At 48.8% G+C, this 26,734-nt stretch overlaps 1 protein-coding gene across 4 annotated transcripts in view; it reads right to left on the reverse strand.

The window, feature by feature from the left end:
• Positions 1 to 26,734, reverse strand: part of Eip74ef (Ecdysone-induced protein E74) — a 221,124-nt gene that overhangs the window by 76,824 nt on the left and 117,566 nt on the right. The window contains exon 1 of one of the 4 annotated variants that reach the window (XM_076797767.1): positions 1,001 to 2,540. The exons of the other annotated variants lie outside the window; for them this stretch is intronic. Within the exon in view, the coding sequence (XP_076653882.1) occupies positions 1,001 to 1,322 (322 nt within the window). The 5' untranslated portion in view covers positions 1,323 to 2,540. Of the gene's footprint in view, positions 1 to 1,000; positions 2,541 to 26,734 lie in introns of those variants that run through there. 4 annotated transcript variants of the gene reach the window in all.

Raw genomic sequence — 26,734 nt, forward strand, 5'->3', positions numbered from 1 at the left:
TAAATCCTTCGGAGATCCCGGTGCGCGCATAAAATCCGCGAACCAATAACGACGATAAATACCGCGGCGAACGGTTACGTACGATTATCGCAGAACCGTCCGCAATTATTGTTACCACCGAGATTGATAAACATTGTATACATGTAGATAGCGCGAGCTTCTTCGCCGGTCGTGACAAGAACGTAGACGAGTCGCGATCGACGTATCCGGTTAACCGTCTGCTCGTTAAGACACTAACCGGACACGACGGGCTAACTCGCCGATCCTGCACACCTGCATCCATCCACCTTTCTAACGATTCCTCTTAGCTATGAATCGATCCTTTTTCAAAACTACCGGGCAACGTGTATCCTAAATCACCTCTCTAGATCTGCAGGAACTGCATTCTTGTGGCCTGATAATCATTTTTTAGTAGGAGCGTTTAACTTCGAATAACTGGGTTTGAAAACTGTTCTAACGGATCATCTATACTAGATCTGCAAAAAGTGGCTGCCTAGGACCAGAAAATCGTAATCGGAAATTACACTTGCATAGACCGTGTTTATTCAATCAACTTTCAGAACTAGATCTTCGACACTTTGACCGCCAAACCAGCTACCTCAGTAATTCCATAAAATCAAATCAATTTATCCAATAAAGTAAAAATTGAAGAGCTAAAATTTCTGATACCGAGTAGTCCTCTAACCTTGTTCGGATTTTCCTAATAAAATTCATTTGCACAGACCCGGTGATATAATTCCGTCATCTGGGTGACATGGCAGTCAACGTGTCGGACAGTTCCTATTTCTAGAAAAGTAATTGGAACCGTTCGGTTCGGAACAACCCCGTTCGGAGCGTGCCCTAAAATCCTAGATCAACTTTCTGGACTTCGAAAAGCTTGTCGGGCGAGCGGCGTGATTTTCCCGAAGGGTCACTCTCGAAGGATCGCATGCAAGGGACCGGTGTGCGGATCGCGTGGATCCCGGTCCGAGATGTTGGTGGTAAGGTGTGAGGGACTCACGGTATCGTCTCATGAGGTTCTTCTTGTAGGGTTTGGTGCCCGGTGGCCTGGACCTCGACCTGGTGGTGCCATCCTTCTGGTTGTTGTCCGAGCAGGAGTCGTCCGAGTCCTCGGAGCATGTCCGGTCCTCCCTCTCGTGGGAGTACTCGGTGGAGGACGCGGCGACGAAGCATCCGCGGAGCCTGAGCGCCGCGGCGGCATTGCCGTAATCGTCGATCGGTTCCTTGCGCTCCTGTTCCTGGTCCTGCTCGTTCTCGTCCCTGGAGAACTCGGCGTAATCGCCCACCCTGACGCTCAAGTCCAACGGCTGATCCTCGAGCATGGTCGCCGCCGTGTTTCACCCGCCACTTTTCTCCACCACTGGGTATCGCGTTCTCGCCGACTGTCTGCCCTAGAGATCCTCTAGGCTGCTACCACCACGGCACAGTCGTCGCTACTACCATCTTTGATACCCTCTAACGATACTCGCCGGACACTGTCTCGCGATCCAACATAATATCCACACCCGCGATCGACGATCCTCCGGCACCCGCTGTTTCAAAAATTCAAACGACACCGGTGTCACTGTGTGCGTAGCCGAGGAACACCGAAAACCGTGTACAGGAGGCTCTATGTCGCTCGGTACAAAATCGTTTTCTGATCCACTATACGTGTATATCGTCACACCCGATCCACAAGATCCTCTTACACACTATCCGGAAGTTCCGGCGGACAAGCCGAACGTCGAAAGAGAAACGGAGATAGGAGGCACACACAGATAAAGACAGGGCTCGACGATGACGCGACGAACGAGGGAAGAAGGATGATGCTTCGGCCCGGACCCGAGGGAAGAGATAGATCTTCGTGGGAGGTGTTGCGGCGCAACTCTTCCGGTGTCTTCGTCCCGTGTGGCGCGCGTCACGCACAGCCGGATACACACACGGCCGCAGAGGATCTCTTCGGATCTAGAGGCTCCGATGCTAGCGACGTTCCCGCCGCTCCGATGGATCGTCGCGCCGCCTACGCTGCGATCGCTCGATCATTCCCTCCGCGCCGCCGTTCAAGCGGTCCCCGCGAAACTCGTCGGCGCGAAAAAAAACAAAAAAGTCCGCAAAGAAGAAACAATGTACGCGGTGCGGTCGCGGATCGTGGTCGTCGATCTCCCGAATCCGAAGTACATGTGACGATGATGATCTCTCCTGGACCGCGCGCTACCCGCGGATTCCTCTCGTCGGATCAGGAGTGGGAGAGGATCGACGGTAAAAGAAGACCGACAGACCGAGGCAAGAAAGAGTGCGAGAAAGAAGAGCGACGGTCACACACGCACACAGATAGATAGTGAGAGAGAGAGAGAGAGAGAAAGAGAGAGAAAAAGAGAGAGAGAGGGGAAAAACCGAACGCGAGAGAGTCCGAGCGCGACTTGCCGAAGCGTATCCACGTTCTCCGCGCCGTGGCTACGGTCGCCGGTGGCACACTGACTGACTCGGAACCGGGCTAGCCCGCTAGTCCAGACTCGTTCACTCACTACTCCAGAGACTCACACTCCAACTCCGTGGCGGCGAACTGTCGGCGTCTCGCTCGCGCTCCTGCACCGCCACGCTGTGCCTCGGCCGAGCCGCCACAAGCCGACCGCGCGTTCGGCACTCCTCGTCGGCCGACTTCGGTTCTTTTCGGCCGACGCCGATCGTCCCGCGCCCCTCCACACCCCTCCTAGCCGCAGATCCGAGCCGGCGGCTTCGCGCACAGAGAGACGCGAGAACGGCACCCACACACAGTCGCGAGCCGTCTGTCGCTCGGCATGCGTAGCCTACCGCAATGTTCCAGCCCGTGATACCACCATCCCTTCCTACCCCTCCTCGCTCGCTCTCTCTCTCTCTATACCCTGCTCTTTTCCCTCTATCCAGTCTTTTTTCCACCCCTTGCTTCTTCTTCCCCTCCCTTTTCTCTCTCTCTCTCTCTCTCTCTCTCTTTATGCTAGGCTCTCTCGTTTGCTCGGAACGGTCTCAATCTCCCTCTCTATCTCTCTTGATTCTTCGTGTATCTTGGTCTTCCCCCTTAGCGCTCCTCCCCCCCCCCCTCCCGTCTCTTTCTTCCGCCGTGTTTGCTTTCTCGTTCCATCCTGAACCGTCTTCGCAGCTATTATATTTTCCCCGTCGTCTATTGGGATAGGACACACACAGACGCCGGTCTCTGCCTCTCGTGACGTAGCCGGCCTCTCATGACATTAACCTTCGATCGTGGCCGCTAGAAACGGAGCGCGACCGACTCGAACGCGATTCGATTTACCTGTTAACCAACCGGACGGATCCGCTCGGATCGTCGCGAGAACAGTTTTTCCGATTGGCTCGCCTTGTTCCGGGGATCCAAGTTCGCCGGATCGAGACCCGTCGAACTTCGTTAATTCGAACCCGTTCGCGACCGGGATAACCAAGTTCGGATAGTGGACTCTGGCTCGTTGAGACTAGAGGTCCCCTACTGATAATTTTATTGTATGATAGAAGCAGTCGTTGCACCACGATTTATCTCATGGCTACAGTGATTCGATCTTTCCTAACGTAATAAGTTTCGGAGAATTGTATTTTAATTCATAGGGAATTAATAATATACATATTTAGTGGACTCTGGCTCGTTGAGACTAGAGGTCCTCTACTGATAATTTTGTCTCCGATGATAGAAACCGTCCTTGCACCATGATTTATCTCATGGCTACAGTGATTCGATCTTTCTTAACGTAAAAAGTTTCGGAGGATTATATTTTAATTCGCAGGGAATTAATAACATATATGTTTAATGGATTCTGTTCGTCACGAGTCTGACTCGATGTGTTATACTGCCCAAGGCGAACTTAGACCTTTCACATTGAATGTAACATATTTGTCACGTTTATGTTGCCATAAGTACGGTAAGTGTAAGTTTTCAGGAGTACATTTCGGATAATAGAGACTAATTGATCAGGCCTGCTTTTATTAATAGCATCGACAATAAGAGTGCACGTCGAGATAGAACACTAATTAGGAATCGAACGGTCAATTGCTTATAGAAAGTCAGTCTATCTGTACCGGAAAGTAGGCTGAAACGTAGTTCGGATAATAAAGGGGCTGATTTACGAGTTCATATAACTACGGTAAACAAAAAAACTTGCAGATATAAACGGCACGTTCTTCTGTGCGCTAGAAAAGTAGCGTGACCCGGCCCCGGCGTCAATTTGTTCGTTTAGCAACGATACGATCGAGCTGATCTTAATCGCGTCTCGTTCTATCACGGTTTTTCGTTTCCATTTACCCGTCTGTTCGACGCCAACAGACGAGGGATAGACAATCGAGAGACGAACAAGGTTGGACGGTAGAGCGGTCAAAGAAACCGCATTAAGCTCCATTATAGAAATCACGAAAATCGCCGAGCCTTTATCCAGCTCTTTAATTCGCTTTTATGCGAACGGAGGAATCAGTTCACCGAATGAGGTCCAGAGGAGGCACTTCTACGCCTTGAGCAGAACCAGAAATGACCAGGGGGGTTGCTTTGATCCCTCCGACGGATCTGGTGTCAACCCTTATCACTCCGGATCCATCGAAACACGTTTGCCGGGGCTCTGTACACTTCGACAAATATCGGATCCTCGCAAACGAACGTAGCATTGTCTGTGACATAACGAAATGAACTTCCCAAAAATAAAACTATTATACACTTAGGGAAACCTGGATTTTAGTATAAAATTATTCTGCTTTAAATTGCACGGTAACGGTAATGAGAAATGCATTATCCATTCGATGCAATAGAGAGAAAGAGAGAGAGAGAAGACTGTAGGGATTAAAGAATTCGCAAAATTATTTCGTGCAGAAAATTTTGCAGAAACCACTTTGAAGAACTCGACAACAAAGGAGAATTAATTTTCCATTCGATCGAACGGAGAGAAGCGACTGTATGGGGGTTAATAAATTGTGAAAATCATTGCGAAACAGCAGCGTGCAGAAAATCTTGCAAAAATCGCCGGCTCGCAGAATGGAACGGAGCTCTCCATTGGACGCGAGCAGAGAGCTACAGAGCACGGGGGCTGGAAAAAAGAAAAGGAAAGAAAAGAAATGAGCGAAATCACGAAACAGACTGATTTAAAAACCGAGGTCTGGATGGTCGATTGCGGACAAGAAGTTTCGCACAATGCGGGGGGAAAATCGGCGTCGGGTTCGCAGCGAGCACGTTCAGAATACGTTCCTGGTGTCTCCCCGGTCCCTGACATTGTCTTCTCGAGGATGAAATCGAGCGGCGAGAGGAGAGAGAGAGCCGGGTCTGCAGGAGGGCCGGCGAGGAGGGAGAGAGAAAGGGAAAGAGGAAGAGAGAGAAAGACGAGACTGGAACGATTGCGTATGCACGGTACACAATAGGTGAACGTGCGTACGAGGTCGCGGCGGGAAGGAACTTCCAATTCGGCGTGTCTCGTTGCAGCCGGTAAACACAGGTGCAGAGAGGCCGGAGAACACGTCGGAAGTGTTTTTGCAACGGGCCATATACAAAGGCGAGCCTTGAGAGTGACCGATTTCGTAACCCCGTTGCCGCGAACGGCTGTTTGGCGTCGCTGCCGCTCGTTCCTGGCCCGAGAAACCGCCTCGATGACCGAATTACAAACGTCACCGGTCAAACATCCATAACCCCTCTGAAATCATTCGCGAAAATTCCATAGACCCTCAGAACTTCGATGAAACACCGGAAACCTGCGAAAAATTTCGCGCCTGAATAAATCAGACTTAATTCGTTCCTCATTAACACCCAGAATGATTCAATGATTGCACAGATGGCAATTTTTGATCCCGTTTAGGCAAGTTATTCATCAGATTTTTAAATATATTTTTCGACACTCTTTCATTTTACAAATCCCCACCGAACGTGACTGGAATATACCAGTACTCCGGATATAATAGCGTAAATATTCATCTTGAAATCTAATCGTGATAGTCGTTGCCCCGCTACACCAGCAGGAAGGCGGTGTTCTTCATTCGAAGTTATCAACGACAATTGTCTAATCAGCGCAGCCACGAAAGCGATCGCAAGACAAGAGATTGGCCGCGAGTAACAATGGCTCCGAACTCTGAAACTTCCCGAGCTTCAAACGGTGCATCGAACGCCGGTTTTTGTTCGAGATATCGAGAATCGTCTTGGTCGGGGCGACGACGATACGAATCGTCCATGAATCGCAGCCGATTATCGCCGGTCTCTTATCGGTCGCCTATCTCTCGGGAGACGCGAACGAGCGCGCTCAGTGCGTCCGTGTAACAGATACCGGAGCGTTACAGATAAATCGTGATTCTTCGGGTCACGCGGTATTACCCTAAATTTTCGGCAACCTTGTCTCGTCTTCGTTGCTTTACCTGAGGCCGTGTCCTAATTAAGTTTCGCGCGGCGACGAGATCACAGTTGTCTATCCGAAGTTAGATATACTGGAATAGAATAGGAGCATACATGATATGGCTTGCTCGTTTGCTCAATGACAATGATTTTGTTCAAATAATAATTTGAAATTTATTCTAGAATTTAGTCTACAAGTATTCTAAAAATTACAGAATCCGTTTATCGCGATACTGGAAATTTGGTCCACTTTTCCTCGATATCTAAGGAATGTACCTTTGCGATTTTTTAAGTATTAATTAAGGGGAAAATTGAACCTCGAATAGACGTAGAATATTAGTGTACAGGATCGCAGAAAATGGCTGGTTGAAACCGGTACCGAGACGCAGTTTTCCGCTCAGCCCGCGATTTCGAGATTCCATCCTGGAAACGTAACGACCCGCGAATAGGCGTGGGGTCGTTCCCCTTCTCTTTCCGAGCGAAGGTTTCGGCGATACGTTTCCCCGATAACGACGAAAACAGGCCCCGACCTTAATTGCACTTCCTGGCGGAGGCGAAAGCCACCATTGTTGCCGAAAAACGATCGAAAACGCAACGACTCGCGACTCGCCGTTTTCCGAGGGCCTCTCCGAGATCCACGGGTTCGGCCGATCGAGGAGATTGACGATCGAGACGCGCGAGCCTCGCGTCGAGAACCCGGCGACCTCGGTTTCCTTCGGGATCTGCTCGATCCTCGGGTTTTACAACGATCGTTCTGTTGCTGCTCGCGGACGAGCACCCTTTCGGCGTTACCGTAACTCCGGCAGAAATTATGGTATACTCTGTAAAGAGTGACAAATATGTCCACAAAATTCTAAATCGATACGTCCGACACTTTCATTTCAAAAAATTGCTATAGATCAAATAAGCACGACTAGCGAACCCCGAGTGTCCTCTTCGACCCCGTCCCCATAACTCCGCACAAAAATGATTCTATCTGCAAGCAAAAAGTTTTGTGTACTCTCTAAAGAGTGACACATATGTCCACATAATTTTAAATCGATACGTCCGACACTTTCATTTTAAAAAATTGCCAAAGATCAAATAAGCACGACTAGCGAACCCGAGTGTCCTCTTCGACCCCGTCCCCGTAACTCCGGCAAAAATGATTCTATCTGCAAGGAAAAAATTGTGTGTATCCTCCAAAGATTGTCGAAAGAATCCACAAAATTCGAAATCGATACGTTCGATAGTCTCGACGAAAAAAATTCGAGAAGCTCGCTTTCGCCGATGCAACGCAACGCCGCGACCATACCTCCCGCGCGCGCAATAAGCAACATTACCGTCACAGCGTCCATCGGTGAAACAAATTCATCAAATTCCAGGAATTTTCGCGGCAGATCGCTGGCGGCGATCCAAAGCAGAAGCGTCCGAGTTAATCGAGAAGAACCGCGGGATTAACGGAGCCCGCGCGGTGTTCCACGAGAAGAAAATCGCGACACCGAGTGACACGAGAGTGTTTCGGGGGAGGGGGGGAGGGGGAATAAGATCGCGAGCAGATCGCGATCCTTTGAAGTCCCGATCGGAGAGGGTCGCGGGAGGGAGGGATCGCGTTCGGTGATTTAAGGGACAACGACGTCGACGAAACGCGCGAGGCGTCGCGACGCGTTGCGTCGAGGGGTTTCAAAGTAGCGACGCGGGACAGTGTGGTCAGGGAGAGGAACGTTTGTGACTTGTCCCGCGGAAGATTTGCCGGCTCCGTGCGACCGAAACGAAGCCAGCAACATCTGCGTTAAAGGGTCCGGCGAGTAGTCGCGCTCCTCGATTTGTCGTTCCACGGCGATGCGGCGTCGCGAGGCGTCGCGAAACGCGCTCGCGATCCGCTCCGGGGACAGCGCGAGTTATTTTCGCGCAAAAACGCCGCGCCGACGGACGCCGCTGCCGGTCCGCCAGTGAAAACCGCGTGACTCTCGCCGATCTCGGAACGGGACGACGCCCAGTCCAGGAAAACCGCGATTTCTAATCCGACTAGGCGAACACGCGTACTCCTCGTCCGTCGGATCATGCCTGACCGAGGAATACGGTTCTATTACGCGTTCTCGCTATTGGTCGATGACGTTAAACGGCGGGTCATACCGAAACCGAGAGAAGTATGATTTCCATATAGGGGACTGGATGCATTTATGACAAAACTTAATACTGAAAATGTTCAGAGAATTGAGAAACACCGTGGTACCATTTCAGATGTACTAACCCTTATATCAGTAACCAAAATTTTCCGTGATATTCACTGATGTCGCGTTTTGTAAACTCAAAGCACAATTTTTGTGCCTCAATTTTAAATTAATCTGTGGTCATCCGGGACATAATAATCTACAAAGATCCTGGTCAACGAAGACATTAAAATAACAATGAATGTCTACGTGGCTCTTGAAATTAACGCAGACAATTTTTCTTCCCCATAAAAATGCGCAACGATTTGGTAATTCTTCGTCGTCGTCTTCGGCAAATAGCAACACTGCGTGCGATGATCGGTCGGAAAAGAATGAGGAAATTAAATGTGAATTTCAATGTGCCTAGTCATCATCTGGCGGACGAACGACTCGTTCAACGAGTCGAGTCGGTGCAATAGTGCACGGTTAAATTTACATCGGTTCAAGAGACGGAAAACAGAGAGGAGTAGCGACATGTTACCGTTTAAATCGTGATCCGTTGGAGGGAGATCGTTAAAAGGTAGCGCGCATTGGCACACTAAACAGCAATTAGTCCCTGGCGGTCTCTGGCGTGCAACAAAATTTCTAATTACCAGGTAGCCGGGGTATCAGCCGGGGATCTTTAGCAGAATATCGTTTGCCTCGCTTTCATTTTCACGGTCCCTTCGCTCTCGTTTTTACTCGCGATCGGCGACTCCTCGCCGCAATTTTTCGAATCTCGCTGGCGAAAAAAAAAAAGGAACGGCGTCCGTCGAATTTCGCGGGCGTCGAAACGCGATCGTCTCTAGGGAGAGCGAAACGTCTGGAAGGAGAGCACCGAAAGAGAAATGCAGTTTTTACCGGGGCACCGGAGCAGGAGACGCGTTTCCTGTCCGAGCGACAGCGATGAAAGTGTATCTGGCCGTTTTTTTTTCCCCCGGTGTGTTTCCCTGCAATTACAATATCCAGTCTCTCTCTCTCTCTCTCTCTCTCTCTCTCTCTCTGTGTGTGTGTGTGACGCGACGCAGACAAGCGAGCGAGCGTGTCCATTCCGGAGCAGAGAGACGATTCGATTAAGCGGCGCGTAGAGAACAGCCGACAAAGAATCGCCACTCGTTTCCACTGACACGCATTCGTGTCGAGTCCTCGAGTACGGCGAGCGCACCTGCAGTCCGCCTTGCATTCCACCCGAGAGCATCCGAGACTCTACTATTAGGTATACTCTGCCAGTACCCGAGAGTAATCTGGCCAGCCCCGGGTAAATCATGCTCGCCAGAGGCGCCGAATTATCGTCCGAATATCCCTGGCGTGCTGCTACGAGGACCCCGACGTACACATCGCTGTCGTTAGGACCTGTGATCTACCTGTAGCGCCAACTGCTCCCGATCATCCCGGATCTACCCTCCATCGATCCGCCTTAGCTCCCGATCAAAGGGAATCGGGGAGGAGGCAAGTATCATGATCAGACTGCATATCTTTATGCAAAATTGTCTGCTCAATTACAAGGTATTCGAACCAAATTTCCTAGATCCTCCTCTAATAACTTTAATGAGTTGATGACAATACATCGATGCCCTCAAAACCCCTTTATCATCCTACTGTTGCATGTTTCATCTACTGTTTATCCACAATCTTATACTGATAACAACATTTTCTGGTTGTTGTCGTTTCCAAGGTCTCTTGAAGGTCGTCCATTGGTTTTTAAACGGCTCCATATATTTTTAATTTCATAATGTAGTAGCCAAGACCGATGTGATACACTATGACCTTCAAACGACTTTGAATTTAAAAATACTGTGATCAATATAGAAACCGGAGGGTTTTGATGATTGTACAGACGGCAATCTTTGCTTCCATTTAGACGGTTGTTCATCAGTTTTTTTAAATATATTTTTAATGCTATTTTATGGTAGATCCATTGGTCTTATTATCGCGCCCAAGCGCACAACGTGGTGGCTAGGTGGTGCCGTTGAAGTATTGGGTGTAAATGGACCCGCGGTTCAGGTGTGAAGAAAGAAAATTTCTATTTCACTCCAGTTTGTTGCGATTCAGATAGAAAATGTTTATTTAGCATAATGATCCGCGGTCAACGAGTCCTCGAGCGTTAGAAAAGCCCGCGTAAAAGTCGGTGTTTCTTTTTCCTCGCGAGCAGCGTCGCGGCAGAAAGCGAAATCGCCGAGCGGGGATCTCTCCCTGCAAAATTTCGTTCGGACTTTCGTTAGAGCGGCACGGGAGGACGATTTTAATTTCTTGTTACCCGGCAGTCCGGCGGAGGAGGCGAGGAGGCGAAGCAGAGGAGGAAGAGGCATTAGCCTGCGATTCAGGCCGAGACTAACGCGCACTTTTCCTCGACAACACGTTTCTCTCGTCGACGCGGATCATTTCCTCCCTTGCCCCGTCTACGTCCCATCCTTTCGTTTCTTCTCGAACGACGCTGACGTCGACAACAATATCTAGCCGACTCGATGTTCGGCTAGATCGAACGTGAACAACGATCGAGCTTCGCGATAAGATTCGCTGGACCGTCGAGGACAACGTTGCTCGTCCCGTGATAGAAGAGGCGTGGCCTCGGTCGTGGGCGGTTCCAGGGCCGTGCTTCATTGGGCAATCTCTATTTAGAACCGTGTACTGCTACAAAATCTACATGCAAATACTCTCTGTCCTACATTCTGTTTGTTTCCTTGAAGTGTTTGAAGTCTTCGATAAGAACCACCTGTATTAGAGTAGGCGTGGCCTCGTTGCTCTTGTTTGTAGGCAATGAGCAACGAGTTCACCGTAGAAGAATTCTTAAACTATCTATAGATATTTAAGACTGTGCCTATGACCTCTTTTAGTTTTAATAATTACAACTAGGCGTAACCTGTATCCAGTAGGCGTGGCTTCGTCGCTCTCAATCGTGAACGGATCCGGGACAGTGTTGCAGAGAGCACATACATTTCAAACTCGAAATCTTTCGTTCGGAGAATGCAAAAACTGAATTTTACCCTTCTGATGCAAATAATTCTAGAAGTATGTATTTCTAAATCCAGAGCATAAATCTTATGACGCCGGAAGGGTTGAAAATAGCCAGAAGGACATCGGAAAAAGTGACGGGAGCAAAGCTAGTTTGATTCCAGTTGGAAGTGGGCGTGGCATGGTCGCTCCGGAGACGCGAGCGTATCAGAGACGCGTGTCCAATAGGGCTGCCGTTGTCCAGGGCCTGTTTAGGCGGGTCGGAGCCAGGAGGAAAGGACAAGAAGACACGTCGGAGGCCGGTTGCCATGCCACGACCAAGAAAGAGAAGACGCCTGGCGCCGCTTCTCCTCGGCGGAGTGTCAGAAACCGTGAAGGAGCGCGATCTCGCGATCCAGACTTTCCAAGGACACGAGGGTGCGTGGATCCGTGGCGGCGTGTGCGTGCCGGCTCGTTTTCCTTTTCGCGGGCGCGAAATCATAAGCCGACTCGCGCGGCGCGGCGCGGAGCGGCGGCTGGCCAACGGAGCCCCGGGAGAAAGACAGAGAACAAGAGAGAGGGAAAATCAAACCGGAGAGCGACTCGCGAGCGAAATCGCCGCCACGTTCCACATAACACACCGGCTATTACGGCAATTTCCCTATCGTGAGGATTTTTTCTCTCGCGACTTCCCCCACCCCCTGTCCCTCTCGCGATCCTCACGCCGCTTTCTTCGTCCCCTGTCTCGGTTCTGTACCGGTGGCTCGCGCCGCTAATAATCCAATTAAAAGTGCGCCGAGATCGCGCGCGGATAACGAGCCCCGGCTGCTTTTACTTTGTAGAATGCAAACGCGATCGAATTTAGGAAACCGTAGGCTCGTCCTAATTTCCCTCGTCGAACGAAAGCACTCCTTCATCTTTGTTTTGTTTTTCTTCTTTCTCCTCGACGGGATTGAAGGGCGGACAGAAAGGAAGGAGAAGTCAACCAGGTGTGCCAACCAGAGTTGGGCATTGTTCGAATAACCAGTAACAATTGAAATTTTATTTGTTTATATTATTCGTTGTTCTGTTGGATCGAGGGCAATCTCATTGTCCACAATGAGACACCAAGACTTACGCGCCCGCGTTACTCACTCTGGATGAGACATTTTCAGGGAAGTGATCCTACTGTGTACAGGGTGGTCCACCTAAACGTAGCCGCAAAAATATCTCCCTCGGTTGCGTTGCAATTTTTATAATTTTTATAAAATAGCAGTTTAATTATAATGATTTTAATCATATTTTATTCTGGTTCTGGGAGTGAAGGGAAATGTACACTTACAGATGAAAAATATATTTATCGTCTACGTGACGGAAAGTGGTGCTAGACATAAATTTTGCTCTCTGAAGATAATAACAATTCAGTGTAGCTAGATTTTCATCTAGAACTTCATTGTTCCGCGTAGTCGTAGCCGTGGTCTAACGATTAACTACACCGATCGGGACCAAAGTCGTAAAGCAACTGTGTTTCTCGAGCGTTCGACTCGCCTTTGATCTAGCTGGCGATCGAGGATCGAGATACTTTGTAGCTCTAGCGAATGACGGATAAAGGCTGTCGCTCCTTAACAGCACCTCGCGCGAACGACACCAGGCCAACGTCAATGCATTCATTCCTATCAAAAGGAGGAAAATGGAAAAGAGACGGGCAACGATGCTGTGCTGTTGCGTGTAGGTGAACGCATTCACGTACGAAGCACACACAATAATGTGGACGCGTTGACGTTGGTCTTAAGAGCCCGGGATAGTCACGTGACTTTTTAATTAATAATTTCCATTCACAGCCTTCAGACACAGACTTAAGATCCGTCTTGGTCTTGATCCGACGGGTCTTGAGTCTGTGATTAAACTTGTCACATTTTTTGCTCTGTATTATCGATATTATGGATTCTGACGCCAGAAACGTGCTTCAAGTTTTTCGCTTTATTTCGCAGAGAATCAAGACAAAATATAGCTCAATTAGCTGGAGATATTTTCTAGTGCGCGCTGCTCTCGATTTCATCCAGAAAACTCATGGCATAAAAATGCTTGGATTCCACGGCATGCGCATCGTCAATTTTTGGCCTACTTCTAACGCTTATGTTACCAAATATCCGCATAATCTCGTCAGCTCGTGACCAGCGCGCACTATATTGAACCTTCCTCTTTCGAATGAGCCCTTTACCAGCGACAAAATATTCTTATTTAAGGACGAAAACTTGAGGCACGTGAAACCATTTTTTGACGGTAATGTAGTCAGTCTACCTTATCGCGAATCTACGAAGACCGGGCCCTTTCGCTACCTATCTCTGTCATTAAAATGTTTGGTTGAATGTAACACACCTCCTTTCCGAAACACTGAAACAATTTAGCAAATCTCATGGATCTTCGGCATACTATGCTATATTTCATGTTATTAAGTAGCAGCATAAAAGTAATTTGTGACCCAGGAGGTCAGACATGTGTGACGGTGGCGGTGGACGCGTTAATTTTGTCTACGGATAAGAAGATGAGAAGCGAACCAATTTGTTCGTTGTTCGTGAAGAATAATAAATGGGTTTATGCGTTATTCGAGATAACTTTTGCCCAACTCCGGTGCCAGCCGAGGAACACGAAAAGCAGGAGAGGGGGAGCGAACGCCGCGGGTCTACTAGGAAGGAGGAACGGAGAGGAAGATCACCGAGGACGACGACGCGCTCTGCGCCACCAGAACCAGAAGAAGAAGAAGAAGAAGAAGAAGAAGAAGACGAAGGAGAAGAAGAAGAAGAAGAAGAAGAAGAATAATCCCCCTTGGCTCGGTCGCGTCCGCGAGAACCGGAAAGATTCCCTCGATCCGCTACGAACGGCTTCCAAGGTCCGCGCGAGCGAGCAAGCGAGCAAGCGAGCGAGCAGAGCCCGTACGCTCTCGGGGCTCCGAACCAGCTGAACACACCAGCGAAATCACACGCACGAGGATCGGAGCGGAGAGCTCACGCACCCGCGCGGCCTCTCACACGCGCGTGTGCTTCAGACTACCACGTCCGGCCAAACGAGCCGCGACGGTTATTGTTTAAAGCGTTCCCCTTTATTGTGTCTACAATGTGCTCGGTCACACGCGGCCGGAACAACCGGCCGCCGCCATCGCGCCGCACCGCGCCGCAGCTAAAACGCCTTTTCTCTCTTTTCATCGGCTTTTTTCTGTCTTTCTCCCCGTTCTTTATTTCGCTATTCCGAAGCGCGACCAGGTTCCTCCGAGAGGATCGAGAGCTGGGCGTTGCCCGCAGTCCTCTCGCGCCCGTCGTCCTTCGACTGATGCTGTCTCTCTCTCTCTCTCTCTCTCCCTCTCTCTTTCTCTCTGGTTTCTTTTCAATCTCCTTCTCTCCACCGACGATCACCGATTCGCGAATTAACACGCTCGCGAGCGTATCTGGTGCTTGAGCCTTTTTCGTTGACGTTGCGTCACTGAAACGCAACCGACGATACTGAAACTCGTATTGTACCGACATCAAGCACAACTGCGCCTTGCTGGAAAGAAGGTTAGACGGCACAGGGGCGAGAGGAGATTCTACCTTTTCACGATGTGTTCCGTTGGTATTGTCACTGATTCCATTAACAGCAAAATCCGAAGGCGGGTCAATACTGAAGTAGGGGATCGCAAAATGCGTATGTTGGACGCACAAGTGATAGTTGAAAATCGCTTACAGGGAGACGAATGCATTGTTGACCGTTGGGTCAGTATAATTGCGATTGAAGCACCCGTTTAGAAACGCAAAACGCGTCTAGAGGCGTGTTGGAAATTCCACCTTAAGATATACATACGTACCTAATACAGTGAATTCTCGTTACTAGTCAGTGTTAACCTTACAATTTGGAGTCAGTGGAACTAACCACCGGCGGTGAGGGGCCGAAGCTCGAGAGCCGTCTCTCGATCTACGTGCAACGTTGTATCGGAGGGAGACATTTTCTCAGTCTTCTTGTCACTATCGCTTAGTAGTCACAGGCTTTCGTGACTCGTAGACGGATGTGACTCTTAGGTTTCCAGCGTGCCCCGTGTATTTCAGATGCGACGCTCGGCGACAACCTCAGATTTCGTCTAAGAGTCAGCCTCCAGAACGGCGCAACCGACTCGTAACGAGAATTCATTGGTTGTAAGAAGCAGGAACCGGAAAAGCCCGAAAGAAGTCCTTGAACGGCGAGCACGGGGAATCCTCGCGCGAGTCCTCGCGATCTCCGGGTTCTCACGCGATCAGGTCGCCGCCGAGGGTTAGATCGAACGGCTCGGAACCGGGGGCATAACTCATTCTGCTCGCGGCGTTTACGCGCGGGAATAATTTGGCGGTGCTCGTTGGCTGCGCGGCAGTAAACGCTTTATCGGGGCTGTATCTCCGGAGTCGGGGCACCTGCGAAGCGGATCGAGCGAGCGGAGCGAGTAGCGTCGGCGCTGAGGCAGGTCCGGGTGCGTCGATTGTTGCTAAAACGTCCGTTTATTGTGTCTACAAAGTCGATCGCGGCCGCACACCGCTTGGCACGGTTCCACGCGAGCGTACACACTGGCTTGAGATAGTGTGCAACTTCGCCATCTCTCTCTCTCTATCTCCCCCCCTCTCTCTCTCTGGGTTTCTCTCGACAAGCGGCCTCTTCTTGGCAGGAAGTCGAATCGCATTTAATTTACCATGCATTCGCCGCTGCCCACGAATTCCTCCGGGCTATTTATAAATTCGCGGCTATATTTAGCGAGGCGATCGCCGCTCGTTTTTCTCCTTTTCCCATCGAGCAACCGCCCCGATCGGGACCCGTGGACCGTCCCTTCGGGAAAACGCTCGACCATGCCCGGGAAACGCTGCTTGCCAATTGGCAAACCACGAACCGACTCTTCCGACAGCGAACAGAACGGTCTTCCACCGGAGTTCCCTTGGACGCGATTTCCTAACACGCGTGTGTCCTATTCTTCTGCTGTCGGTTGCCCGCGCCGAAGTGGAACGCGATCTTTCGATTCAATTTTTGAGAATTGCATTGCGACCGTGGTGTACACGCGTCGTTAGAATACGTGTCGCCAGTGTGGTCTTGTTCCACAGACTCTACGGGTAACAGTATTATTGATTCAGCTTCAGAAATGAATTGTTCCGCTTGGTTCGGGAGTGGACATAAAAATTCTCAAGCTCGACTGCAACGAACCGGGGCGAAATAAAAATTGATCTCCTTCTTTGATAGGTTCAACAGGCTGAAAATGATATAATAGTTCTAAAGTTTTTTAATGTTTGCACTATTCGGTGTCTCTGTATAAAATCCGCAGTGTACGTCTTTACTGGACAGACTGAACGGGCGACGAAATCATTGGTACCGGTTCGAGAATGAATTTTTACGGTTGGTCCTGGAGGATAATACTCGTCGAAGCGCGGATACATTAATTTTCGTAGAGCTAGAGCAGGCACGGTCTTGTCGGAGAGGCCGAGCGAGTGACGGAATGATCGGTTCATATTTAGAAATGAATTTTTGCGGTCGGTCCAGGGTCAATGATAATTTCCATCGGAGTTTCCTGATGCCCGGCGAGCCTAGTTCTGAAGGACGGGCGAAGATCACGGCGTATCCGTTTCTGGAGGATCTCGGTGAGCCGAAGACGAGGAGGAGGCTCGTTTCGAGCGGATGGACGGACGGTGCGGTGGGTTGCTTTCTCTCTCTCTCTCTCTCTCTCTCTGGCAGGCACGAACACGCTCGCGCCGTGTCCACTAGGAGAGAGAACGCGAGCGTAGAGTCGCGTGCATGCATGTGCGAAGCTAGCGGCCGGTTGCATGTGCAGTGTGCAGTCTCTCGGCCGCTGCCGGTGCGGCGCGCGGCGACTTGGAAAGGGGAAATCGTCGACGGCCGAGGATCGAGAGAACGAGCCGAGAACCACCAGGAGGCGGAGGAGGAGGAGGAGGAGGAGGAGGAGGTGGTAGAGGAAGAAGAAGAAGAAGAAGAAGAGGAGGTGGAGGGTAAGCGAGGCACGGAGGGAGCGGCGGACAGACGGACGGACGGACTCGAGAGGTGCAGCGAACTCTCCCAAGGCCTGCGTACCCCCACCGAGTGCGCCAACTGCAACTGCAACTCTCGCGGGCCGAGTCGAGTCGAGTCGAAGGAGCCGAGGAAGCCGAGGAACGCACACACAAACGACGCGACGCGTTCGCCGCGGTCTAGAGCGAGAAGAAACGACATCCAGAGAGAGAAAAAGAGAGAGAGCTGCAACAGAAAGAAAGAAAGCCACGCGGCTAGAGCCTGTGCTGGTAGCGAAAAGGTGCTACCAAGAAGAGACCAACACCTTCCGCGAGTCTTATTTCTCGCATCCTGTTGGTCGGCGACCTATTTTTAAGCGGGACGCGCAACACCACCAGCCCCGGGAACAAGAGCGAAAAACCGTCTACCCTACGCGAGGAGATGACTCGCCAGGAAGAGGCTACAGCCTCGCGACGACGACGCCTAATCGGTCCAACACGCGATTTCCAGATAGAACCGGTGATGCCCGACCATCCACTCGCGGCGAAACTCTTGCAAAATTGAAATAAAGTGTGCAACGAGCGAGGTACTTCTGTACCGCGCGAAATACGGTAGAACTTCCACGAAGTTACCGTCCTCACTAATTACCGTGTTCACTGATTGCGTGAACAATCTTCAACGAACGAATGATCGCTTAAAGAACGGGGATTGGGAGTGCAACGAGCGAGGTACTACTGTACCGCGCGAAATACGGTAGAACTTTCACGAAATTACCGTCCTCACTAAACTGCATTCCCCATCTTGCGTGGACAAACTGCAACAAGGTCCGCGTAAAGAACCGGGGGTTGGGAGTGCAACGAGCGAGGTTCTACTGTACTCGCGGTACACTTTAGGAGACGCGGTACAGTAGAACCTAGGTTGTTGCACTCTGGACCAAATGCAAGTCCCTTATACGAACCTCGTTGCACTTTTCTCACGCAAGGTGGGCCATGCAGATTAGATAATAATTGCGGTGAAGATGATTCGATTCAATAGTGGGGGTGTTGTAGGCGGGAAATCTTATGCTCGAATTTCTCGTCCCTTGGGAAACCTTGTGGAGATCCGTTTTCGGTGCGAGTACTGTACAGCCTCGTTTGTTGCACGGAATATTTGTTGGTCGAATACTACCGCCACGAGTTGTCACTAGTTCTGGTGGGGATTATGGCGGCTAAATAGGGGAAATACGATTGGTTGCCTGTTTCGTTGCACAACCTCGATTTTTCCGCGCATTTTCGTTCGGTGCAACGAAACCGTGGTTCAAACGGGAGACAACGACGAAGAGGCAGAGCGTCGAAGACGGGAAGCGGAATTCGCCGCGGGACTCTGGGAATAAAATAATGATTCGCCGGAGAGATTGCGATCCGTCGACGCCTCCTCGCGACGACGACGGCGACGACGACGACGACGATGGTGCATCCTTGAAATCGTATCTCCGTGGTATCCGGCGCGTTTACATGCCTGCTCAAACATTGACGTCACAGAGAGCGCAGCCTGTGTCGCGCTCGCGAGAGAGAGAGAGAGAGAGAGAGAGAGAGAGAGAGAGAGCCCGGCCGCCGGCGAACGTCCGACGAATTTCAATCCCCCCGGAACGATTTCGCACGCGTCGTGCATTTTCATCGTGCACACGGGAAAAGGGAAAAGGGGCGGAACGATGGAAAACGCGACAGGCCAGCCACACCGAACACCCCTTTCGTACCCCGCGCGAAAATACGCTTCATTTGTGTCACGGAACGAGGCGGCGGCTGTCATGCACGCTGCGTCATGCAACGCGGTTCAATGTGACTCAGGTTTTATTTCCTGCTTCGAGTTCTAGTTACCGGCGCCAATGGATGCCGCCGCGCTTTGCTTGTCCTTGCCGGTGCTGTTACATGCGCGCCAGTGCTCGGTTAAATTTACATCGGTTCGGGAACCGGCTGTTTACTACTCGCGGCTGGGATACCGTTTTTTTGCTATTTTTAAATTTAATGCATCATCAACAGCAAGATTATCAGCGTTAGACAGTCAGTTACAACAGCTTGTTAATTAATTGGGAATCCCCAATCAACTCAAGGAGGTCTCGTGTTTTCTCTTTGAATCTGTGATCGTCCAACAACATATTACCACAGACGAGATATAAGGACAGACCTATCATCTTATGGAACTTCATGTCTCATGTTCTGAAATATCGACTGTTCAAAAACATCAGAGGTTTTTAGAATTATTCGTTTATTTTCTCGTGTTCGCGAGACTGCAGTGACTATATATAGCTATTTTTTAATTCTAATTCCTACCACTGAGGATGCTGTCAGCAAATTTTAGTTCCAATTGGTAATACAAGATGTGACAGGAAAATGGTAATGGGGTTACGCGACCCCAAACAAGTGGGCCACAAAAATATATTGGATGATAGGTCTATCCTATACCTCATCTGTGATATTACTCAGTATGTGATATTACAATAATCTCCACTATTTTTATGTCGCAAAACCGTCCCCGGTTTAGTTATTATAAACTTGATGATGCTCTCCAGAGGAAACTGAACCGAGCACTACCGTATTAGGTTGCCCGAACAGTTTCGATTGTCCGAGAGGATCGCCGGTCCCGATCATCCCGGCTCGACTCGTTCCGCTCGATCTCGATCTCGCTCTCGCGACTCGTCCTTCTCCTCCTCCTTCTTCCCCCTCTCCTCTCGAGTCCTTTTTTTCTCGGCACCGGCACCGGCTCGTTAAATTTGCTCGCTGGCGTAACCTGTCGCGGAATTTCGCCGCCGACGAATTAATGAGAATTAGGGGGCCGATCGACCGTCTCGCTCCTCGGCTTTCTCCTTCGATTTTTCTTTCATTGTTCCCGCGCGACGCGAAACGAGACGGCGTTTATTAACCCTTTGCGGGCGAATGTTTTTCCCCGGTCTGACTACGGTCGTCCGTTTCTACTCTTTCCAAGGACCTTTCGCGCGGTCCTAGGTTTACGAGGCACTAAATATGTCTACTCCACATTACTTTATAAAAATAACGAAAATGTATCTGTACAAATTTTTAGGCATTTCTTTTACAATATATATAACCAAAGAAATAAATTTGTTGAATAATTTCTGATTCGTGCATCTTTACAATTTCGATAATTGTGAATTAAGAAGACTAGAAATAATAAAAATACTGGTGTTAATATACCAGTATATGCGAGTATATTATAGCTAAACTTTATGCATTTATGAAAATATTCAAAATATGCTATAATATAAAATTCCACAGAATTTAGTACGATTTTTATTTATTCCAGATCCACAAAGGTTACTGCAACTAAAAATTAGATTTGTTTCCACTTTCCTAAAATTAGCTTACAAAAATTGAGAACTGCATAAACATCTGCAGTCTGATTATAGTAAATTCCAGTGCATCCGCGCAGTGGTTGTCCACAAAGGGCCAAGATTGCCGACGCCGTTCGCAACGAGCAAAACGAAGCGTGAAACATACTACTCGAATCGGTGGCAAACCGACAGGACGGACGCGCGAGGGTTAAACCTATGCACCCTAAAAACGCGCGGTTCATTAATACAACGATTTTACCGTTTCCGTTTTCCGTCGAGTGGCTCGCCAGAAGCGCCATAGAGCCTCGCCGGTTTAATTATGAGTTTTTCGTTCGAGCGATCGATCCTCGGTCTCCAGGTGAGAGAGTCTCGAGAGCGAACGATGCAAAAACGCGGACAGGTTTACGGCGCTCGACGATCCCTCGGCTCGGCAAGTTTTATCTCCGGGTTCCGGCTCGCCGATCGTTGTTTTATTAAATAGTTGTCGGTTGACGCGCACCAGATCGGTCGAACGCGATTCCGGGAAATTCGTCTCCGCGCAGGTGTGCAAATGCGCACGCACTGCGCCCTCGAAATGCCTCGATCTCGCGAGATCTGGCTTCCCGGTTACGCAAGCTACGCGAACAGCTCTACTAAATTGTTTACAACTACGCCTCTCTCCGTTAACCCCTCGGGGACATCAGTACGCCATACTGGTTCCGAGGAATATTTAAAAATTGATTACACGTGGTCAAATTATTAGATACGATACAATTTCGTACTTTATTTTCTACTGTTTAGAATTTGAATATAGATTTGGAGAGTATCGAAAAGTTATCCACAGATTGTGGTAACATACTTGTTATATAATATCCGTCGTACAAAAAGGAGAAGTATAGATAAGATGGATTGTTGGGTAGAGCATGTGTAAAATTTTAACCCCAGTCGGGAGGGTAGTTAAAATTCATTTTCGGCCTATTCTAGCTGTTCGGTCATATGCGAAAATTCGATTATGGATTTCTAAGTTAAATAGTCTGGTTAAAAATTGAAAACGGGTAGAGAGAAGCGATTGGCAAAGCCATCAAACAAGGAGACCGACAGGAGTCCGGTTTCTGTTTGATAGCGTCCCTAAGTTCCACCAAATCGCGAACCGGTGCGCGACGCGGACTGGAAGTGGCACAGGAGCGTGACACAGGTGGTCTCAGGTGGAAATCGCGGCTGCGAGGCGGTCGGATCTATGCGTGTTGGATCGAAAGTGAGATCGAGATCATCGGTGACTTGCGATCGCGTTCGAAAAGAGGGAGAGAAAGCGAGCGAGTGAGAGAGGGAGAGAGAGAGAGAGAAACGACGAGTCGCACGAGACTCGGCGAGAGAGACATTCGGAGCCGTTGAAGCTCGCGAACCACGGTCTCTAGGCGCAGGCGTGCGTATGCATGCACGTGCACCGTGCAGCGTGCAGCGATCGGTGCATGTACGAGGAGAGCTCGCTCGCGAAAGAACGTGCTCGTTCGCCACGCTAGCCCTGGCCTAGATAAGCGCCGCGCCGGCTACTCGGCTTTGCATCGTTGCATCGTTGCATCGTTGCATCGCTTTAAACGCGGACTCGCTCGCTCGATCTATCGGCGTCCTTTTCCCTGATCGACCGGCCGCCTCGATACTCGTCCCTGTGCATCCCTAATACGTCTCTTTGGCTCTCCTAATTTCGAGCTCTCCCTCTACACGCTCCTCTCCTCTCGCGACGCCTAAGAGAACCGAGCGCGCGACACTCTCTCGGATCAAAGCAGCAGCGGTACGCGCGCCGCGCCGCGCCGCGGCTCGCTAATTTCCGTGACTCGTTCCCGTGACACCATTTCCCTGCGCGCGCGTTATCGTCGGCGTTCGTATGGTTACGAAAGAAGTCGATACGCTGGAAATTATAATGCCGTTCCTCTTTTTCCTCTTTCCTGCCGGCCACGTTCCCTTTCGAACCAACCACGTACACAACGCGATCCTGCGGGATCTCCACCGTTTAACACTAGGTCTGATATTAGAACCGCCAAAATCACCGGTTCTTATATTTTTAATTTACCAATATTAAAACTGTAGAGGTGCTCCCCTGAGAAAATTTTCTCACATTTAAAAATTTGGATAGATACATTCTTGTTACTTTTATAAAATAAAATAGTCACGCTTAGTGCCCCGTAAACCTAGTGTTTTAACCCTTTGCACTCGGGCCTGTTTTCAACTCAAAAACCAAACATTTCTTCCGACTTAGAATATTTCCATTTTACGTGCTTTTTTTAAACTCCATGCATATGAAATTGATACATTACCTCATACAATATTTAAATGTTTAGTCATTTATTAAATACAAACAAATGTAATAATGTAAACAATATTTTGAATAGTGGTACAGCAATTTTTAGCGGCGCCTCAGAGTCACCATTCGAGTGCTGAGGGTTAACACCTTCAGGAATACTGAGATATGCTGACATATACTGAGGATATGTACATTTATTTCCAGTTTGAATTAAAATTGTTTTAAATGCAACAAAATCAAAAGTATTGGAGAAGAGCAGAATCGCTACAGACTCAAAGTTATTACATATCTTTTCTTCCTACTTTAGAGAATGCGCACCTGGTTGAGGGAGTACAGTGTCTACTCGATAATTGTCCAAAACATGGGTCTGGCCAGGGACAATTATCGGCTAGAAGATCCACTGCCGAACGTAGTGGCCCCTCACGGGGTATACCCCGCGGTAGTGGGGATAATTCTGGGACAATTATAGGCTGGATATCAGGGACATTTATCGAGTAGAGACTGTATTCTGGTTTGTCATTTTCTAAAATCGATTTCTCGAGATTATGCTTTCACCTTTGCAGATAATACCGTCGACCCTTTAACTAAACGGTGCAACAGTTCGAAGTTGGTTCAGGGAGACGGTCGGTGTTCGCGAAAAAGTTTTGATTTCGTTGCTCGCCAACGGGGAAAAGTGGCGGATTCGCCGTCGCGCCGAGGGAAAGGCGAGTCGGATCGTCGTTGCCGCTCCGAAGAAAAGAAAAGAAAATAGTCGAGGAAAAAAGCGGCATAGTTTCACTGTCCGCTGTTGCGGCGCGCGGATTCACGCGACCTTAAGCCGCGTTCCAACCGTCGAATCAACTCCCGGCGACGCCGACCGAGATTTCTTTTTCTTTTTCGCGTTCCCTAGTCCCTCCTAATCCCCAATTTCGATTGACAAGAACTTAACAGTATCGACATGTCGCTCTCCACCTGCTGAAATTATTAAGAGACACATGTGGAAAATGTTTGCATAAAAATCCGCAATCTGCTCATTTGGGAAATCGCTTCTTAAGCATCATCCGCGAACATAAAAATCTACCATTTTGCTATTTGTAGACGAGGACATTAACACTAGATTGCCGGATGAAAAAGAAGGTATCTGGTCAGTTAGTGATTCCGTCTGACAGATTGGTGGTATTGTATGATAATGAGGGTGATCAGATTCCCACCTTCATAATTATATTAAAAACCAACACATGTTTTAAAAAAATTCTTTAAGTTTTTGTATATATATATATATAGCAATAAAATCGTAAACAAGTCAAATTGACTCGCTCCGGCAATGTAGTGTTAAGGAAGTTACGAAACGAAAATGAAAGAGGGCACCCAGGTATGTACCCAGTTATTGGTACAAGGGCTAAAAAAGCTAGCTTCAAATATATTTAAGTCAATATTTTATTTAAGTAGACTTAGCCACGAGTGCTATAAAATTGTCAAACTCGCCTTGCGAGAGTGAAATTGAAAAATCTTGAACTATAACTCGGTCGAATTCCATGTACAAACGAAATTCTGAACGAACATTGTGGACTACCATGCTCTGGTCGTTTATCTGCAAAGTGAGCGCGCTATTCGGTTTTATGGTGATCTAATAGTTGCCGACAGGGCTTAGAGCGTTAGGGGATGCACCGGGGAAGCTGGCCCGGATTTTTGTTTCCGTTAACCCGGTTGCTGGTCGCGTTTCGAAAACCGGGGACACGGTCGCACAATTCGTCGGGTAAAAATACATTTTTCCGTGTTGCGGTTGAAAAGGGGGCTAGGTGGATATAACGCGCGAACTCGCCTCGCCTCGCCTCGGCATCATCCGAGGCGGTATAATACCGTAACCTCGATTCCGCGCAATGAAAACGGTGTTACGCCATTTTCCCTGTCAGTGAAATGCGATCTATTTTCACGGAATTCGCCGCGCGCGCGGCTCGTGTGATTCGCGTTCTCTCTCTCTCTCTCTCTCTCTCTTCCTCTCCCGCGTTTCCTCTTTGCCCCGAAAAAACAACGATTGAAAACCGGCGCGGAAAACTCGAGGGAGAGAAAAAAAAAAGAGATCGCGAGAAGGTGCGAAAACGTCTGTTCACCGCCGTTGGCATTTTCGCGAAGCGCGGCATAGTCGTCGACGACCGCCACCGCCACGAAAATTAGGTCGAACCGGCTCGAAATCACGAGGCTTCGTAATACTGTTCGCGTTCTCGTAATCGACCGATGATGCCGGAATTAATGCGGTCACCTGCGCGTTTCGACTTCTGTCGACGTTACTCTTTCCTCGTTTCCTGTTCCCGAGATCCGTCAACTATAGTTCCCCTCGTCGACAGTCGGCCGGCGACGTTCGCGATTCGCGATTCATTCGCATCTCTTCCACCCTCTCACAGGTCGCATTCGATACAGCATTGTCCGCATGGTACTTTATCTACTGGGAATTATTTCATAACTTTTTAAAAGCTACGGCTGACAACTTTTCGATAACTTGTCAGTAACGTAATCTGATAATTTTATTTTATAGCATAATGTAAAAGAAGATTTTTAAGCTTCCTTTAATGTTCTTGAAATGTTTATTAACCCTCGAACGGCAGACCATTCTCACAACCGATGACGCTTAATCGATGACGTTTAGGATTATTCACTGATTTATCTGATGTCATGGTAGCCTTTCTATTGTCTCGCAACAGCTGTTCATTTGATACAACTACCAGAAACTGAGTAAGTAAATGACGATTTTTATTTTTTCGGGTCAAAACAGACCCAGTCTCCGCTGTCGTTTTATTAGTATTGTCTCGGTAATATACCTGACCCCGTATATCGTTACACTTTTCGGCGGTCAAGCGTCTTGTGACACCTTTCATAATCACGCGACATTCAAGCCGGGGGAAAAATACGACACTTAACCGTATAAGCGGGGGGATTTGCATAATCCGAGGACCGGCGAAGATCGTTGCAATATCGATATGCATCTTGTTAGGCCGCGGCTCGATCGCAGCTTTCCAGGAACCACTTCGATCGATGCGCTCGCGGAACTCCGGGCCGACGATCGATCGAAAGCGGAACTTCCTTCGGAAACAATGGAACGCCGAGGACGGTTGCGTTCGCTGCAGTCGGGAACGCTCCTTAAGGTGCGAATACACCAAGTGTTCTCGGAGAGGGAAAAAATGTACGAACAATATTAGCAAACAAGTTTTAGATGTGCACACTTCTGCAAGTTGCTCTCGAGAAAAATGTCACATTCGAACCTTTACGATCATCTCTCCGCTCGTGACGAGACACAAATCTGTTGCTTTGTCGATTGAGAGAAGAAAATGCAAAAATTAAACTGTTAAATCTTCAATGAAAAGTAATTTCTAACGTAACAATCGCCCTGTGTCGTCGTTTGGGACTTAATGGATTATCGAACAAGTGTAACAGATTTTCTTGAAAATCTTTCTGACCAATTAACACTAGGTTCACGGGACCAGTCAAAATGACGGGTTCTAATATTTTTAATTTACGATTATTGAGATTGTGAAGATCCATCTACGTGTAATTACTCAACAAACTTATTTCCTTAGGTATATATTATTCAAAAAATGGCTGAAAACTTGGATAGACACATTCTTCTTATTTTTATAAAGTAATGTAAAATACTCAGTTTTAATGCTGATTAAACCTAGTGTTAAGAAAGAACTTGCGAATATTACCGCCTGTGGACGGCTAATTGGAAAAACCGAAGGTCTCCGTGGGGACAGAAGAAGGCGCCAGGAGTTTTC

Source organism: Halictus rubicundus, chromosome 12 (assembly GCF_050948215.1).
Source record: "Halictus rubicundus isolate RS-2024b chromosome 12, iyHalRubi1_principal, whole genome shotgun sequence".
Taxonomy (NCBI): Eukaryota; Metazoa; Arthropoda; class Insecta; order Hymenoptera; family Halictidae; genus Halictus; species Halictus rubicundus.